Source organism: Pollachius pollachius (assembly GCF_949987615.1).
Source record: "Pollachius pollachius genome assembly, chromosome: 16".
NCBI classification, from domain to species: domain Eukaryota; kingdom Metazoa; phylum Chordata; class Actinopteri; order Gadiformes; family Gadidae; genus Pollachius; species Pollachius pollachius.
The window spans coordinates 11,115,766-11,133,899 of record NC_136949.1 but is presented as its reverse complement, the minus strand read 5'-3'; the positions used below and the strand labels follow the sequence as shown (position 1 = coordinate 11,133,899).

General features: G+C 44.9%; 1 protein-coding gene across 1 annotated transcript in view; it reads left to right on the top strand.

The window, feature by feature from the left end:
• Positions 1-637: 637 nt before the first annotated feature.
• enpp1 (ectonucleotide pyrophosphatase/phosphodiesterase 1) overlaps positions 638-18,134 on the top strand; it is a 29,699-nt gene continuing 12,202 nt past the window's right edge. Inside the window, exons 1-16 of the mRNA XM_079753520.1 lie at positions 638-1,010; positions 5,266-5,326; positions 6,078-6,197; positions 8,435-8,560; positions 9,523-9,586; positions 11,696-11,793; positions 12,071-12,150; positions 12,486-12,605; positions 13,618-13,727; positions 13,841-13,906; positions 14,016-14,088; positions 14,297-14,405; positions 14,875-15,006; positions 15,218-15,249; positions 15,537-15,664; positions 17,446-17,515. Of these exons, the coding sequence (XP_079609646.1) occupies positions 870-1,010; positions 5,266-5,326; positions 6,078-6,197; positions 8,435-8,560; positions 9,523-9,586; positions 11,696-11,793; positions 12,071-12,150; positions 12,486-12,605; positions 13,618-13,727; positions 13,841-13,906; positions 14,016-14,088; positions 14,297-14,405; positions 14,875-15,006; positions 15,218-15,249; positions 15,537-15,664; positions 17,446-17,515 (1,530 nt within the window). The 5' untranslated portion in view covers positions 638-869. The remainder of the gene's footprint in view (positions 1,011-5,265; positions 5,327-6,077; positions 6,198-8,434; positions 8,561-9,522; positions 9,587-11,695; positions 11,794-12,070; positions 12,151-12,485; positions 12,606-13,617; positions 13,728-13,840; positions 13,907-14,015; positions 14,089-14,296; positions 14,406-14,874; positions 15,007-15,217; positions 15,250-15,536; positions 15,665-17,445; positions 17,516-18,134) is intronic.

Genomic DNA, 18,134 nt, shown 5'->3' with positions numbered 1-18,134 from the left:
TACATGTGTAACTGTGTATGGGGCAGTGATAAGTGAGGAAATATTCTATGCATGATACAAGTATTGTGTCATGCATGGTGGCATGCATGTTGTATTAGTGCATGCATGTTGTATCAGTATTGTATTCATTCTTTCTGAAATTGGATTCATGTCGCCCTAACCGTGTATGGAAAACTCATTATCATTTGGCGGAAGTGTGTGTTAAAACAATAACAATGTATCGTATTTGATGTAGAGGGCTTTTTTCTACCTCTAAAATGCTACACAAGGTTAAATATGTAAATTAAGTTAAATAGTAAAGAGTTCATAGTATTTAAAATGCATGCCATAAATTGTCCTGTCAGTACAGTAGGCTGAACTGCAAAACATATTACATATTACAAGTAGTGACCAGTGGGTGGCGGCAGCGACTCATGACAGTTTAAAAGAAAACTTAGAAAATACTTTTTCTTCTCCGAGCATCTGTCGCATATTTACATTGGACTAACTTCCTATCTTCGTAACTTATGATAACATATTTTGTCATCGTAGCCCTATCGTGTGTAGGTCCATAATGACTTCTCCCATAGAGTAATAAAGATAACGTCGAAAGGTTTCGACATATATAGAATAAACGTGGAACGTCTGGGATCCGGCTCGGAGTCGGAACTCGGTTAACGACACCCTTATCAATTTACGCACGCTACTTCTTAAAATGCACATTTTGATAGGCCCGCGTCAAGAATAAGGCGGTCCTACTCTAAAATAAAGTTCTTTACTTACAGGAGGCGACTCAGTGTCAGGGATATCGGTGGGATCCCGCTAGTCAATATTAACTAGGCTCCCAGGTTAATACATACTGTACATCCACGGTGTTTAGAGTCACCGTCATGAACACCAAAGAAGTCAAAGAATTGGACGGATCCGCAGAGCAAGCCGCCAGTTTATTCGGGGTGCCAACTATGGAAAGTAACTCAGGACACAATGGACACAAATGGAAAAGTTCTCACAAATGGAAAGTCATAACTGGGGTACGGAACCTACCTACGTTATTATAGCATGTTATGGATTGTATTTTCACTCCACTGGTTATTCTGTTATATGCGTAAAATGTGCTTTTAATTCATACTTTTAAATTTCAGTGACAGCTGGTTGCTTGTGAAGTTTACATTTTGAAATATTCAAGGGATTTATGAATGAGCGGTGTTGTTGTGTTTGGTGTAAGTAATATAATATATAGTAATATAGTAATATAGTAATATATATATATATAGTAATATATATATATATATATAGATATAGATATAGATAGATATAGATAGATATACTGTATATAGGTTTCTATTTTTTATGTTATTATTTTTTAAACCAATTGGCTATAAACTTCCTGTAGACACAAAATTTGTTTCTCCTTCAAATTATATCTATGCACACTTTCCAATTCAACATTTTATTCAGTCTTTTCTACAACACACTTCCATGTATTTTCATGCAAGACCTATCACTACAGGTGACTATGCAGAATGAAACCAACCCATCACGCATGTACATAATCGGCCCCTCTGTTTCTTGTTTGAGAATGGGTGTTTTATGAAACATTTATGTCTTATTTATTCATATTACAGGTTTTTCACAAATAAAGTTCTGTTCAGTTTAATTTGGATCAACACATACCTATGTAGGCCTAATAACTAATTCAGGTCCATACCGGATCATACCAAAACCACTTTCACCTGTCACTTGATATTTTTGCAGAGGCTTTATTTAACATGAATCAATAAAGGTGGTTAGGTGAAAACTGCAACGTCTAGACAGCTTAATCCTCTTGCCAGGAGTCTCTCTAGCAAACATCAGGGGTTAGGGCCAAAGTGCCTGTTGCTGAGTGTTTCAATGCAGAAGTTTACTAAATCTGTAGATGAAAAAAAGATTCTCAGTGTGTTTCTGCTCCAAATGACACTAATGGAGCCATGGAACCAGTGAGGTCATTCACAAGCAAGTGCAGACTAATGAGATTCTTGATGAACAATCGGATGGAAAAATAAATGAATTAAATCTGTGCTGATTTACAATTTCACTCCCAATTTAAGTTTGTGTGGTACAATTGGACCCTTGTTGAACCCACTTTAATAATAAATATCTCCAAGATTCAGACTATTTGGTTTCCACCACACATGCCATGGCGTCTGAAAACCCAGGCTGGCTATTCTCAGAGGACCACACTTTCATTTCCCCTTCCTGCCCACCTGTGTGCATCGGACTTGTGTGTCTCAAGGTGACGGTCTGTCTGCAATGCCGACACACGCCGTACAGATGTGTCTGGTTAGAGCTGGGAGGAGCGTGTATCGACCGGAATCCAGATTTACCTGCGGTGGTCGGTCCTCACGTTCCCATTTGGTGTCTTATTTAAAGAGGCGTGAATGTTCGATCGCTCATGTGGATGGACGGGTTCACTGGGTTTATCATTGCTTTTGGTCAGATTACTTTTGGAAGCTTTTCATTGCTTGGGTAATCGCAGGCTGCTGTCACAATCGGAGTCCACCGTTGGGAGCTAGCTACCAGGCGGAAAGGGACAGCTGGACTGTTTTATCGGCCCTGTTACCACCCTAGTAGATAAGCGGAAACAAGAATGGAATTGTGATATACATTTGCACGGATGGCTTCTTTCAGGAAATGTTTTCTGTACGGATTTAGTCACATTAAGTTGAGACATAGGCATCAGTAGTCTTGGCAGCATACCACTAAGACCAGCGCCCTTGCGTTTATTGAGCAAGCATCGCATCCACCCACCGTTGGGTTTATCAATGAGAGGGGACCCCCCTTTTTCTATCATTAGCTTTATTTATGTCTGAACTCCCCAAGCTGCCTTTGAACCACCCAGCGTAATTACAAAGCCCCATCGCCACGCTGGAAGCAGCCTTCCCCGGTCAAAGGAGGAGGCCTGCAGCTTGAAACTGCTGCTAGTGTGTGGGTGTGGGTATGTGTGTGTGTGTGTGTGTGTGTGTGTGTGAACTTCTATACATCCAGGCTTTTCAATTAAAGAGCAAATGAACTTATTTTATGTGGAAAAGCTCTTATGAAATTGTTTTCATGGAACGTTTGGAAATTGACATTGAAAAGGCGGTCAAAGACTATGAGAGAGTCCAACTTGTGGGCGCACCACACAGCCATGCACATGCACACACACACACAGACGCACACACACACAGATGCACACACACACACACACACACTGGAGAAGTTATGTGACCAAAGTTGTTAGTGTCCTCTAAAGTCTTTTGAGCAAGGCAATTAGAGTGTTGAACTACTTGGTGGTGCACAAAACTATTGTATTGTGTGTTTAAATTGTGCCAAGGGTTTGTACAGCTCCCTGGGGCAACAAGAGACACATAGTCGCATGAAAAAGTCTAAAAAAGGAACAGTCTGACGGTGGCTTGTGAAGCGTTGAATCATTGTCCTTTGGATTTCTGGATTCCGCAATCAATTGTCAATCATTCGCAGCATCACATCTTTTTCCGATGGTATGACATTTGGCAGTTGAGGAATTTTAAAATAGCTTCTTCGTTCAATCAAACCACAACATAATCATTGACAAATTTGACATATTTGTTATGACATATCCGTAACTATGAATGGGCTTCCGGATTGCGTTCAATTGCATTTTATCAAGAACACGGTGTAAAACGTGACTTGTCATTCAATTCTTGCACATCCTGGGAACAGAGACGGTCGAAGAGAGAAGACTGGAGAGGTCCTGGAACTCTGACCTTAGTTCCAGGTTAATGATAAGAAAAAAAATTTAAAAAAATAAAAACACATGGATGTTAATGATCAGATAATGGATGTTCCTTCATGGTTAGTCATTTAGCATAGTCAGGGGACCCCATCTCACAGGGGCACAGAATGGCCCTGTGATTAAAATCCTCAACAGTTCACCGAGCTCCAACTTTCAGCAACAGCAATCTTCAATTCATTATATTCTTAGGTTGCACACATCGTAGCTTCTCATTATTCCTTTTTTCTTTTTGTTTATAGACAACACAGGTCTGTTTATACAATGCACCCTTATATTACTTGTGTTCCGTATCTGTTATAGCCCTAAACACAGAAGCTTCTGATCCCCTCAGGGTTTCAGACTCGGTGACTCTGTTATTGCATTAACAACAGATGGTCCCAATAGCCCTGTGCCGTGTTCCAATATCCATACTATCCGTACTTACTAGCCTAAGTTTGAGTACGTAGGGCGTTGCGATTCAGATCGGGCGAAAATAAGTGTACTGAAAGGACCCGGATGGTGTACTCAAAACGGTCAAATCGCGAAGTGTGGATCGCCGTACACTTTTCGTACTCAACGGCAGCCATCTTAGCTACGTAGCGGAAGAGGGCAGAGCCAGGCTGAGCCAACGTCGGCGCATTTTCCACATAGCCTGCATTAATAGAGTCATTTTGTAGTTTTTTTATAGCTTTTATAGCTTTTTACAGCAGCTAGGCGTAAAGAGTTCACCGTTCAAAGCGGGATGTTTATTGCAGGGGAGGAGCTGCGGCGGCAGCCGTGATCGTAATTTCCGGTTAGTGCCCCACGGAGTATTCGATTTGGAACAACACTGACATCTGAAAATTAGCGCACTTAATGAGTGCGGATATACTTCGTTTAAGTGTACTCATGGAAGTATGGATATCGGAACACGGCAATGGTCTCTGGCTTTGCTTACCCACTGCTGTCCAACACATCCTCTAAGTCCATACTTCTAAGGGGCTTTCCCTCCCCACCCGGCATGCACGCCACCAGGACATGTATGCATATTATATACCTTATGGTAAATGGAGGTCAGGATCTGACCTTGCTATTGCGTTTGATTCTTTTTCTTTTGTTTTTGCTTCTGTTTGTCGTGTTTTTTTAATGTAACGTCAGTACTATTTTATGATGTTTTTGATGACCCTTTCCTTGTCGTGAGTTTAATTGAGCAGATCAACCAGGTTTTACTCCACATTTGATAATAAAACACATTGACTTTGACCGCATCCATTACATTAATAGAAAGGGTATCCTAAAAGGGTACGACCATAGTAGTACATAGAAGGTAGTACGGGAAGGGCTTTCCACGCAGTGGTTCACAGGTTGTACTGGAAGCATGTTCATGTTCAACGCTTTGCGTGGTGACGCATCGTTTCATTGAGGTTGAAGGAGATTATTTGAGGTAAATGAAAGGGCATTAAGAAACCTGCTTTCATTTAGAAAACAACTGCAGTGGAGGATCATTAATTCTTTTTGTTGTTTGGGTGCTGCAGGTGCTGCTGCTGTGCCTTCTCGCCACCATCCTGGCCTTCGTGTTATCCATGAGGCCGCACGGTGATTCAACAGGAGCGATTCACAACCAGGATTTCCTCTTGGCTCGTGCACATCATTGACCCTTGCTTTTCTTCGCAAAATAATATAACCTAAGAAGTGATGGCTATTCTCCAAAAGCCGTGTTTATCTTTATTCATTATCTGGTTCTGCAGCTTAGTGACCCTCGACCCCCACCCCTTCCTTATCCCCAAACCTGTGTGTGTGTGTGTTTGTGTGTGTGTAAACACGTGCTTGCAAGTATGTCTGTGTGTGTGTAAACATGTGTGAGCTTGTGTAACCTTGTGTGTTTGTGTCTGTAACCATGTGTGAGTGTTTGTGTATATGTGCGTGTGTGTGTGTGCAACCATGTGTGTTTGTCTGTTACCATGTACGTGTGTGTTTGTGTTTGTAACTATGTGTGTATTTGTATGTAACCATGTGCGTGTGTGTGTGTGTGTGTGTTTAACCATGTGTGTGTGTATAACTGTGTGTAACAATGTGTGTGTGTGTTTAACCGTGTGAGTGTGTGTGTGTATAACTGTAACCATGTGTGCGTGTGTGTGTGTATAACCGTGTGTGTGTATAACTGTGTGTGTGTAACCATGTGTGTGTGTGTGTGTTTAACCGTGTGTGTGTGTGTATAACTGTGTGTGTGTGTTTAACCATGTGTGTGTTTGTATAACTGTGTGTGTTTAACCGTGTGTGTGTGTGTGTTTAACCATGTGTGCGTGTGTGTGTGTTTAACCATGTGTGTGTGTGTGTGTGGTTGCAGTGAGCAGCTGCAGGAACCGCTGCGTGGCGGCCAGCAGCGACGCCTCCTGCCACTGTGAGCCCACCTGTGAGGCGGCAGGGACCTGCTGCCAGGACTATGAGGAGCTCTGCCTGGCGCCTAGTGAGACCACACACGCACGCACGCACGAACACACACACACACACACATATACGCTCACGCTCATACTCACGCAGACACACACAGACACTGACACTCACACACACGCAGACAAACACACACACTAACATATACACATCTCCACACAAACACGCATGCGCACACATGCACATATACTGGCAGAAACAAACACATATATACTCAAACACACACACACATCTATACATTTATACACACAAATGCGCAAACATATGTACACACACACACACACACATATACATACACGCACTCAAAAACACACACACATACACACACACATGCATAGGTACATACATACACACACACACCCACACACGATAGTCCAAGTGCAGTGGACGCCCCCCCTTTCCTGGATGCCTCAGACACAGAAAGCCATGTGTATTTACAGCAGTATTTAGGGGGGAAGGAAGGAAGGAAGGGAGAAGAGTCAAGTTACCGTGCAGACACTTGGAAAGAGATACAAAGAGCTGGAGCCAAAGACAGTGAGAAGGGGGTAAAGAGAGCAGTTCAGGCAGTTCAGAGAGAGAGAGAGAGAGAGAGAGAGAGAGAGAGAGAGAGAGAGAGAGAGAGTGAGTTCAGAGGCTTATGACCAAAAGCACATGCGTGTAATTACACTTAGTCCATGGATCTCCTGACAGGTACGTTCACTCCGGTCCCTCAAAATGTATGTGTCCCATGAAGCTTATAACGTGAACATGAGTTTGAGGCTGGCCAGGAATTTTCTGGAAAGGAGAAGCTCTGGATGAGCCGTGGGCAGCGACATGAGGTCTTCTGTCTGCTGCAAACCAACACCGCCAGAAAAATACCCGTCTCCCATTTAAAGAGCTGGCTGTGGTCAGTGTGGGCGGCTGATCTGTCTCCCCCGCCCCTCCCCCCACACACACAAACATACACACACATTTGAGCGTGCCCTGGCGTGTCCTCCTCTTTATGTGATGCCCACGGTTATATTTACCAGCCAGTCAACATGGCAGCCATACGCTAAAAACAAAATGCTTTGTTTGCTCTTTGCCTAATACTGTTACATTTTTGTTTTTGTTGCCTCTTGGCGTGACTCCTGTCTCTTTCACCCCCCTGACGTAAAAATAAAGCTTTTTATATTCATGTATGTATAATTGCCCCCAAAATACCTAGCCAAACCAAGACACAAAGACGTATGAGTCTGGAACATCTCCCGGGATTTTCGATTTTTAAAGGGGAGTTATCAATCAGCGCAGACCAAAATGCCTCCTTACACAATTGGTTAGAGCTACAACTAATCAGGGCCAGCCTGATTAGCCCATAGGGCCAATAGCGCCCCGTCAATGTACGTCCTTTAAAGGTGCTTGTTTATGCCACTGCTTGTTATTATAATTGTCTGACAGAATCTTGGAAAGGATCCCTACTGAAAAACACATTTTTTTTCTTTATTTTTACCCCTGTACGTTTGTTATTGTGTCTTACAAAGTCTTGCTCAAGGTGAAGTCTTGCTCTGAAATCCTACAATCTCAACCCTCATTAACCCAAATCTTTTAGATAACACTAAGCTAAGCTTTCTGTCGTCCAGCACAACACACGTATCCTGGCACTCCTCACGTTTCCACCGTTTCCTTCCTGCAACAACTCTTTCGCACTCTTTCGAGTATGTGTATGTGTGTGTTTGTTAATTATTTGGGTATGCTAGAGAGAGAGAATGTGTGTGTTATTCTTTTGAATCCCCTACCACAGCAACCTGTCTCAGCAGACTGCAGGGCATGCTTCCAACCCTCAGTCTCTGGCCCAGACAGAGGTTGAGCAGGGGGCTTCTTTCCCACCTCCATGATAGAGACAACCATATATATATATATATATATATATATATATATATATATATATATATATATATATGCAATCCATTTACCTTTTGAAGATGCACTTGATCTATCCATCTGTCGTGTTGTAGTAAAGTAACATGTGGGACCACACTCTCTACAATGATGGAGTGGCTTGATAGTGATAAAGGACAGGTTGATTTGAAAGTCACAACTGACTGATTTCTTGCACGTAAGCACACGCACGCATGTACAAACATAGCTAAACTAATTTCCATGTGTCGTTAAAAGCTGATGCCAATAGTTAGTTGTTTTCCATGTTCATGATTTTTCATTCACATCTCTCTGTCTCTCTCTCTCTGTCGCTCTCTCTCTCTCGTCTTCCCTCCCTCTCCCTCTCTCTCCCATAAGTTCGGCGATGGAACTGCAGCAGGTCCCGCTGTGGCGAGCAGAAGTTGTCCTACAGTCTGTGCTCCTGCTCGGACGATTGCTTGCAAGAGGGCGACTGCTGTGTTAACTACAAGAGCCAGTGTCAAGGTGGGCTCTGACCTCAGCCTCACACACACACGCGCACACACACGCACACACACACACACTAGTGATCCAAAACAGTCCCTCTGGCATCATTGGAAAACAAGAGAGTAACATTCAAAACATGTGTACACATAACAATAAAAGAACCAAGGACATATTGGATTGATCAGCATTTTGTCTCAATAACGCAGAGGACAGCTTATACTTCCTAGATAGGGTGAACCAAGGACAACACAAGCAAGGAGAACAGATCAGCACATATAAAGCAAGACTCTGAGGTGCCCCCTCAGAGCCCCTCAAAGAAAAAACATTTCTTCACTTTCTTCAACTGGAGATACCATTAGACATTTCACAAGCCATTTCCTATTTATTTTTTTAAGAACGCCATCGGCTTGGTCTTGCCGGGCCCGAAATAGACCTATGAGTCAGGACACATGTTCCATGCCTCAAGCTGAACTGCTGTACACCTCTAAGATCCTTTTTATTTTGCCCATCTGTAAGACGTTTGTGCCAAGTAGTTCCCTCTCTTGGCTAACCTCGTCTGGTCCTACCCTAGTAAACGGTCAAACCAAAGCTTCCCAAGAGATAACATCTTCTGAGGAATGCAGAAGCTGTGTTGTCACCCCTCCCGTCTTCAGTCATGTCGTTACCACAAAGAACAATGCTCCACTCTCCACAATGTTTTACTGCTCATTAAAAGTCAACTGAAGTGGTTACTTTAGTTTTACTGTCGCTGGTATGTTTTCCTAAAAATCTGAAAGTGATCCTTTTCAAGCATATTGCTAAAAAAGTTGTAAAAAAACCCAATGGACTGTATTATCTGTTATGGTTAGTAGTATCCTGCTCATATACATTAATCTTGAGTGAGGCATCATCGCTGACCTCTAACCCTCCCACTGACCTCTAACCCTCCCACTGACCTCTAACCCTCCCACTGACCCCTGACCCTCCCTTTGCCTCTGCAGACGGCGGGAAGACCTGGCTGGACCAGGAGTGTGAGGAAATCGGACGGCCACAGTGTCCAGCCGGGTAACACAAACACTCCCTCTCCATCCGCACACAATCACAAAAATAGACCCTCCCTCTTCCATCAGGTCCGGTTGCGAGTGCCTATGCATTGCCACCTTCCCACCATCTCTCCCCCCTCTTTTTATCTGCTGGTCTCAGTTCTGTTCTTGCTTCCTACCAAAAGCCTTGTTTCTTTCTATTTTGGTGAACCCAATTTGTTCGAGGAAAGGCACATCCGTGGTCCTTAAGGTAGTGGATCAGCACATTTGAGGCATTTCCGCAAGCAATTAGCGAACCGGGCTCATTCCCAGGGATTTGTTTTTAGCTTGCTGTTGGCGAGGATATGACTAGAATTGGTTGACGGTAACACAAATCAACAAACAGCACATTGGTTTTGGCTGATGCCGGAATAGTCTTGACTCGATTACGTATTAATTCCCCCCCATTCGTTTCTCCCATGGTTATGTTAGGTTAGGTTAAGCTTTATTGTCCCCGTGAGGAAATTTGTCTTGGGCACAGTGCATCATTGCTTTCATAACATGCACAGAGAGTACAACAAAACAAAAACAAACAGACAAACCAATATTTTAACATCGACAACATGGAGCTTGATAGACTGTAGGTAAAATTGTGCTTTGCTGTATTGCATAGAAATCTACAGTATGGGGATAAAGTGCAAGTGTTAATATTATATTCTATTGCACATTGCCCTATTGCACTAGAACTTGTGGATAAAGTGCTATGTGCTAAAGTGCTTAGTGCTAAAGTGCTATGTGCTAAAGTGCTTACCTATTTATTGCACATTATTCTATGGAGACTGTATTGTGGAAACAGACAAACATGAGATGCTCCAAGATGCTCATAGCTTTCGTGCTAACAGGCTACATCAGGCTCCTCTGATCCCTGCGCCAGCAGATGATCTGGGTGACGTGTGAGACAATTGTTTCCTGTTGGTTGCGGTTTGGAAGTCTGGCGCGTGGAACCACATTTATTCAGGCTGCTGTTGTTGTATTTATATACTGAGGAAGGGCAGGAATAGCACTTTTTTTTGTTTTCGTTTTTATATTTAAATATATCCCTCACCAAGTGACATTTTCTGTGTGGAAATACACCATTTGCCATCAAGTATAAAGTATGTGGGATGTGCATGTGTGTTGACATGTGTGCGTGTGTCTGTGTGCGCGTGTGGGTTCGTGTGTGGGCATTCTTTCTCGCTAAGACTAAGGGTGTGACCCTAGAAACGTAGACTAGGGAAAAGCCAACATTTGTCAAAATAAATGTAATGTTATTTTTAACACACTATGACTTTCTATTTGAAAAGTCGCCTCTCAATGGTGTTTGGATTTTTCCTTCAGTGGTTAACTTGGTCTCTGTGAGTGCTGTGTTTTCAAATGTCAGTGCAGTATTCCATGTGTTATTCCTCATTAAGTATAGACCTAATAGGGTTCTCCTGAGACTAGAGGTTTTGGGGCCCCTAGTTTGAAGACTTTGTTTTTACCAGCTTATGTTCTTCACCTCACATGAAGCGCTAATAATTCATGACCCGGTTCGTCGAGTACAACTCACAGATTCTTCATAGATTTGACGATGCCTTTTATGAGTGCTCAAACGTCGTTGGAAAAGTTATCCATTATGTTTTCACAATTAATTCAGTTTATCATCAGTGATAGAGGAGCCGCCATAATTGTATACTTTGGAATGACCTCACATGAAGAAACGTTTTTCCGTCCGTTGTCGGGGTGAAGATTGTCAATTTTTCCTTCTCCTTCTACTTCTCCTTTTCCCTAAAGTGTGTGTGTGGGCTGTGTTCAGTTTATACACACACACACACACACACACACACACACACACACACTCTGTCTGTCTGTCTGTCTGTCTGTCTGTCACCCACACACACACACACACACTGTCTGTCTTTCTGTCTGTCACCCACACGCACGCACACACACACACACACACACACACATACTGTATATATATCCCCCACTGTGATTAAGAGGATCAGTTTCCTTTTGCAACACTGAGTCACTGTGCTTCACCATGTGCCTCTAACCCTTCCCCATCCTTCTCCTTCTTAACCTCACTCTTCTTCTTCCCTATCTTTCTCTTGGACTCTGTGAACCCTCACAGTTTCTCCAAGCCTCCGGTGATCCTGATCTCCATGGACGGCTTCAGGGCCAGCTATCTGAAGGCCTACGGGAGCCTGCTGCCCGTGCTCAGCAAGCTACGTACGTGTTTTACCGCCAAGGCCCCCCACCGGCTTGGTCTTCCGGGGAAAACCGCGATATGCCTGCAGAAACGGACAGATTTTTTTTTTTCCACTCCCCCAAAAGTTTTTACCCTTCGTTTTAATGCGGCTTTTGACCCTCCATTCACACTCATCGAGGAAGCTATGAACAAAAAAAATGTTTTCCCACTTGGAAAATGAAACGAAAAACAGTGTCCGTAAGTGTCCATGTTAACCAATCCCTTGTTTCTTCTCCTTTTGTTTTGGTTTGGCTCCAGGCCGCTGCGGTACATCCACCTCACACATGAGGCCTGTGTATCCATCCAAGACCTTTCCCAACCACTACTCCATAGTGACAGTGAGTCGGGCCAATCACACACTCTGAAGGGGTCAAGGGTTAAGTTGACCTTACACAGGCCAGCCGGTTTGTTTAACAGGCTCTCCATCACTTGGCACATCTTTCACATCTTTTCTTTGTGTCTAGTGTAAACATGGAAATTCCTGTTTATCGGGATTAGGTCTTTAGGGTTCCCCAACCACTGGCAAAAGATTATCGAGTTAGCATCGACCAAAGGAGTTTCCTGAAACTTCTTGTAATGTTAGCTTTGTGTTTGTTTGTGTGTGTGTGTGTGTGTGTGTGTGTGCAATTGTGTGTGCGTGCGTGTGTGTGTGTGTGGTTGTGCTTCAACTCAGGGCCTCTATCCAGAGTCTCACGGCATCGTGGACAACAAGATGTACGACGTGGGCCGCAACGCCTTGTTCAGCCTCAGAGACCCGGAGAAAAACAACCCTGCATGGTACCAGGGAGAGCCTGTGAGTGTGCACCCCATGTTTTCAAAGTGCACATGATAGGGCACAGCTTGTGAGTCATTTCATATGAGGAACCTAGACACCTGGCCTCTTGAGAAACTTACCCCGTACACGGTTTCAGTCAATCATGTGTTTTTTCTGTTTTGGGTTTTTGCAGCTGACGTTTATAACGACACATGCTTTGGTCAAAAATAAATTCCATGGAAAAATACAGAGTCCTGATGTGAATTACATGTAACAGTATGATGATGATGACAGTGTGTTAGAGAAGGGCAGGCCTGACGTCTCTGGTGTTGTGGGCTGATTTCAGTCTCTGGCTAATTGACTGTCGGTTAAACATCAGAAATGATTTGCTGACTGCGATGCTCCCGCTGATATAATAAGGGTGTGTGTATGTGTTTGTGTGTGTGTGTGTGCGATGATCCCTCTGATATAATAAGGGTGTGTGTGTGTGTGTGTGTGAGTGTATGTGAGTGTGTGTGTGCACGTGTGTAATGACAGCCTGGGGGTTAGATGGTTTGTGCTTGTTAAGACATTTGAGTGGTTTGACATTTAAATATGCACTTGATTCGAATTTGTACTTCTGTGAGACAGACTGCCCCCGTAGGGGTAGGTGGTGCGTGTGTGCTTAAATGGCGACTCCAATACTATTTTATTATAATAATACAGTGTTATTCTGCGCATGCGGGTTGGTTTGGACCGATTCCAGTCCAGACCGGAACCTGACACTGGCCACATTAAAACAATTATGTGAACAGCCAAACAGAAAATCGGATCTGAGCAATAAATCTGAATTGAGCACTGACGCTTGCATTGTGAACGGAGGCTTAGATTGTTTTTTTTTATGAACATAATATGCCAACGTCAGTGAGTTCTTTGTTTGAGCCTCTCTCCTCTCCTTCTCCTCCCCTCCTCTCCTCTCCTCCTCTCCCCTCTACCCCTCTCCTTCTCCTCCTCCTCCCCTCTCCTCTCCTCCCTCCTCTCCTCCCTCCCTCTCCTCTCCTCTCCTCCCCAGGTGTGGCTCACGGCTATGCGTAACAACCTGAAGGCAGGCACGTTCTTCTGGCCCGGCTCTGACGTGGCCATCAGTGGCCGGTTCCCAAACTACTACATGAACTACAGCCGGTGAGCGAGAGGTCCCGTTACGCCGTGTGGCATTAATAACAACGCTATCGCTCCAGCGACGTGACCTCTGACCTCTGTCGCTCACGCCTTGAAAACACAATCTTGATTGACAGGGGCATTCCATTTGACAAGAGGGTCTCCACGCTGTTTGAATGGCTCAAGCTGCCACAGGGGAACAGGTAAAGCAGTTAGCGCTCCGCTTTCCTCCGGTCCCCACCGTTAGACGGCAGCTCGGTGTTCTCCAGGTCGGCCGTGCTGCAGATTGATGGTTGTACCGTTCTCCCCCAGGCCGGACTTCTACACTTTGTACGTGGAGGAGCCAGACTCTGCAGGCCATCAGCATGGACCCGACAGCAAGGAGGTACGGGGGTCCTGGGCCTTCCTCCCAACCGTTAACCGGGTGGTGTGATGTCCCCCCGGTGGAAGATTGCAGAACAGAGAGAGAGGGGGGCGCTGGGGATTCGATCCGTAGCCCACCAGCCAACCTAACCTGCCTTCTGTTTCCCTCCACCGACGTTGGGTCACGCTCTCTGCCCGGCGGGCTGGTCGGGTGGTGTCGGTCGGTCCAGGTGAAGGACGCCCTGAAGAACGTGGACCAGGTCATCGGTACTCTGATGGAGGGCCTGAAGCAGAGAGGCCTGCATCGCTGCGTCAACCTGGTCCTGCTCTCCGACCACGGTGAGACCCCCCCCCCCCCCCGGGTGTGTGAAGGGCGCCCCGTCCACTGGGACACCGTGATCGTCTGGGGAGGGGGCTCCACAGCCAGAGCACGCCCCTGCAGCCCCCCGCTCCATCTGAACTTACCCAATCACAGAGCTGCAATTCTAGAGGCAAACACTGGCGTCAGTACACCACTGAAGCTCATAAACGATATATATAAAAATATAGAAATACAGTTATTAGTTGTTAGGTGACGATATAGCCATATACTGTGTATCGTTATACCTGTATATAGCTTAATATAGATATTTTTTTATTTAAATATATACTATATATCTATATATATATATATAGATGATAGATAGATATAGTAAGTATATAGAGAAATGAAGACAATAGACTCATGATGAATTAACCTCCCGACCATGAGACGGTGAGAGGGTCTGTTCCTGTATCACTGGGATGAGGCTTCATGCTCCGTCCCCAGGCATGGAGGAGGCTTCCTGTAGCCGCGCCGCCTACATCTCCAACTACCAGAGCAACGTGGACGACTTCATCATCATCCAGGGCCCCGCGCCCCGCATCCGGCCCAAGCGCCTCCCAGAGGACTTCTTCACCTGTGGGTTCACGGCCGTCCACAACCTCCCCTTCCTCCCCACCCCTGTCACTCATTCGCTGTCTCCTCTGTTTTTTTTGGTTTGTTTTTTCCTGTTTGTACGCCCGTTGTTTGTCCACAAATGTCGAGTTATCATTGATGAATGAATTTCCGTTCTGATACCATGGTGTCTCCCATTGCTCCCTCGTCCGCTCCACCCTCCACCCCCACCCAGTCGACTACAAGGGGCTCGTAAAGAACTTGTCGGTATGTGAAGCATTCGAAACGTGTCCTATGTGTTTACAACGGATCAAAAATGATCTGCCTGCTAGACTGCATGTTAAACAGCTCTTTCTCTCACTCTCTCTCTCTCTCTCTCTCTCTCTCTCTCGCTCTCACTCTCTCTCTCCCTCCCCCACCCTCTCTCTCCCCCATATCTCTCTCACTCTCTGAGGTCACCCTCACCCCCTTCCACTTGCGTGTGTGTGTGTATGTGCACGCTCGTGTGCGGGGGTCCGTGTGCATGTGTGTGCGTGTGTGTGCGTGGTGTGAAGTGCAGGGCCGATGACCAGCCGATGAGGCCCTACATGAAGGAGGACCTGCCCAAGCGGCTCCACTTTGCCAACAACGTGCGCATCGAGGCCGCCACCCTGTACATGAGGGCCGGCTGGCAGGCCGCGCTGTGAGTGAGCCGCGCCTCCCTTAACCCCCGCTCACACTGAGCACATACCTTACAGCACCCACAGCCTCATGTTTGCACAGGATTTTTCCATTACACCGGTAAAAGGCGGCGCATTAATTGGGTGTGGGCTCCTTAACATAGCAGCGATTATTAAAAACAATAGAAAGTTATTTATTTAATGTGTAGCATGTGTAAAGGGCAAATGTGCATTGTAAGCATGCGTATGTGTGTTTGTGTATGCACAGTTACGTGTGTGTGTGTGTGTGTGTGTGTGTGTCACAGGCAAACTTGGAACTTTTTTGGACCAATCATGTCGCTGGAGGCGAGGATCTGTAATCACGTAGTTGGCTAATGAACAGACAAACATAAACTCTGCCAACTCTTGTAAACTTTTCTAGTAGGGGAGACACGCCAAAACATTTGACTTTCTTAGAAAGACTGTCTGCTTCAAATCAACACTGTGTAGACTGGCCACAAATGTAAGCCAGGTTGGGGAATTCATTAATATCACATATCATATGTTGACGTTTGGATCCGACAGCAATCAATAAATCAAATTCTCAAAGAACTGAAAAAGACCTGGCTTATAACAGGCCTCAACAGCCACAGACTTGTGATTTAATTAGACCGGAGTGAAATGACTGCATGGCCTACCTCTCTGTCAACATGCTACTTGCGCACACCCTGTCAGTGCACTCGTTGCCCATGACCAGTGACCATGGCCAGTCTTCTGCCGCCTTCAAAACGGTCTGAGTTTCCGGGAGGTTCGGAGGTTCGGACCTTATGCTCGGAGGAAAGTGCTTTGAACACTCTGTTGGGTCGGAGTTTTCGCTCAGAGTTTCGTGCGGAAGTAGAGCTACCCTAGTCCTCCGAGTTCACGTCACAACAACGGCCGCCCATTTCATTGATAGACTAAAGTGAACTTGCAGCAAGCACTAGGAGGCGAACTTAACACCCATTCTTACATTTGCATTACGATACATTATAGATTACAATAATAAACATCACCTGATAAATTCTCTCTTATGTTCAACTATCGCAAGCAGTTCTAATAACTCATTCATCTGATTAAGCAAAGAAGCGCAAAGAGGTCCCTGCGGGCATCCATACTTGTAGTTGTTATGAAGTCTAGTCTCACGAACGATCTGTTTTACGCTCTTATTTCGGAAGAAGGAAAGGTTTACGTAAAGACACGTAAGAGCTTCCGAACCTCTGAGTTGTTTTGAAGGCGGCATTCTACAAGGCTAGACAGACGTTTAGCAGTCATTTGTTTTAGGGGAGTGGCTGAAGAGAGGCAGGAAGGGAGGGGTGGGATTTGGACTCTTTCAAAATCAAAAACCCTTCTGAAAGCATCATGCACTTTCGGAATTTGTTTATGTTTTGTTCAAACATCTCTGTGGCGAAACGGGAAACAAGGCCTAACTCCGCCCCTTTTGGCTTTTGGATTCCGGCCTATGACTAGGCCGTCTCCCCCCTGAAGTTCAGTTTTAATGTCGTAGGACTGATGGATCTGAGAATACTCTAACCTTAACCCTAGTCTAGCTAATAATGTGGTGGTGGTGGTGGTGGTGGTGGCGGTGGTGGGTAGGTTGGGCTTTTTGCGAAGAATGAGTTGTTTATAATAAATTTGTAATTTTAATAGTGCGGGCTGTGTATTTGTGTGTGTGTGCACGTGTTTGTGTCCAGACAGCTTTGTGCGGCTGTTTGTGTGTGTGTGTGTGTGTCTGTGTTTGTTTGTAAATGTGTGTTTTTCACAATGTTCATTCCCCTTAACTCCATAGCAAGCCAGACGGGGTCAAGTACTGCAAGGGGGGATTCCATGGCTCGGATAACCTCTTTGACAACATGCAGGTGAGACTCTGGGAATTTCCTTCCGTGCCAAGTTTTTAACAATACTTGTGCAATCCAGGAAGACAGGTTGTGTTGGCAAGCCAATATATAATTGATGTGGTTTCAACGGTCAGCGTCAGAATTGCATTCACATTTCCGCTGAATTCTAGTTGAATCATTTCTCTGCACCAAAGTTTGAAAATCCAAAGCCCACAACCACCACAACCGCTGTTTTATGAGCCTTTGAACTGTAATTTGCTTCACACTGCAGGCTTCGCACTGTTATGCTGCAATGCAGCCTACATTTTCCATTAAATGCAATCTTTCACCCCAGAAATGCTCTTGTCGGGCTTTTACACATTGACACGAGTTCTGAAACCCCTCTCAAGCTCTAGGGTTGTTATAGCAGGTGGGCTGTATTTACTCTCAACAAAACGCTTCAAACGTGAGTGGGCTGTGTGTTTGTCTTGTTGAGATGTTGACACACGCTTTGTGCAGTTTATAATAGACCTACTCAAGTGCATTCCAGCAAGCATTGGGAGTTTAATCTGAGTGTGATCAGCCAACAAGCTGACATGCTTGTCCAACACAGTGGATAATTCAGACTACCGTGTCTACCTCAAATAAAACGCAACATCGT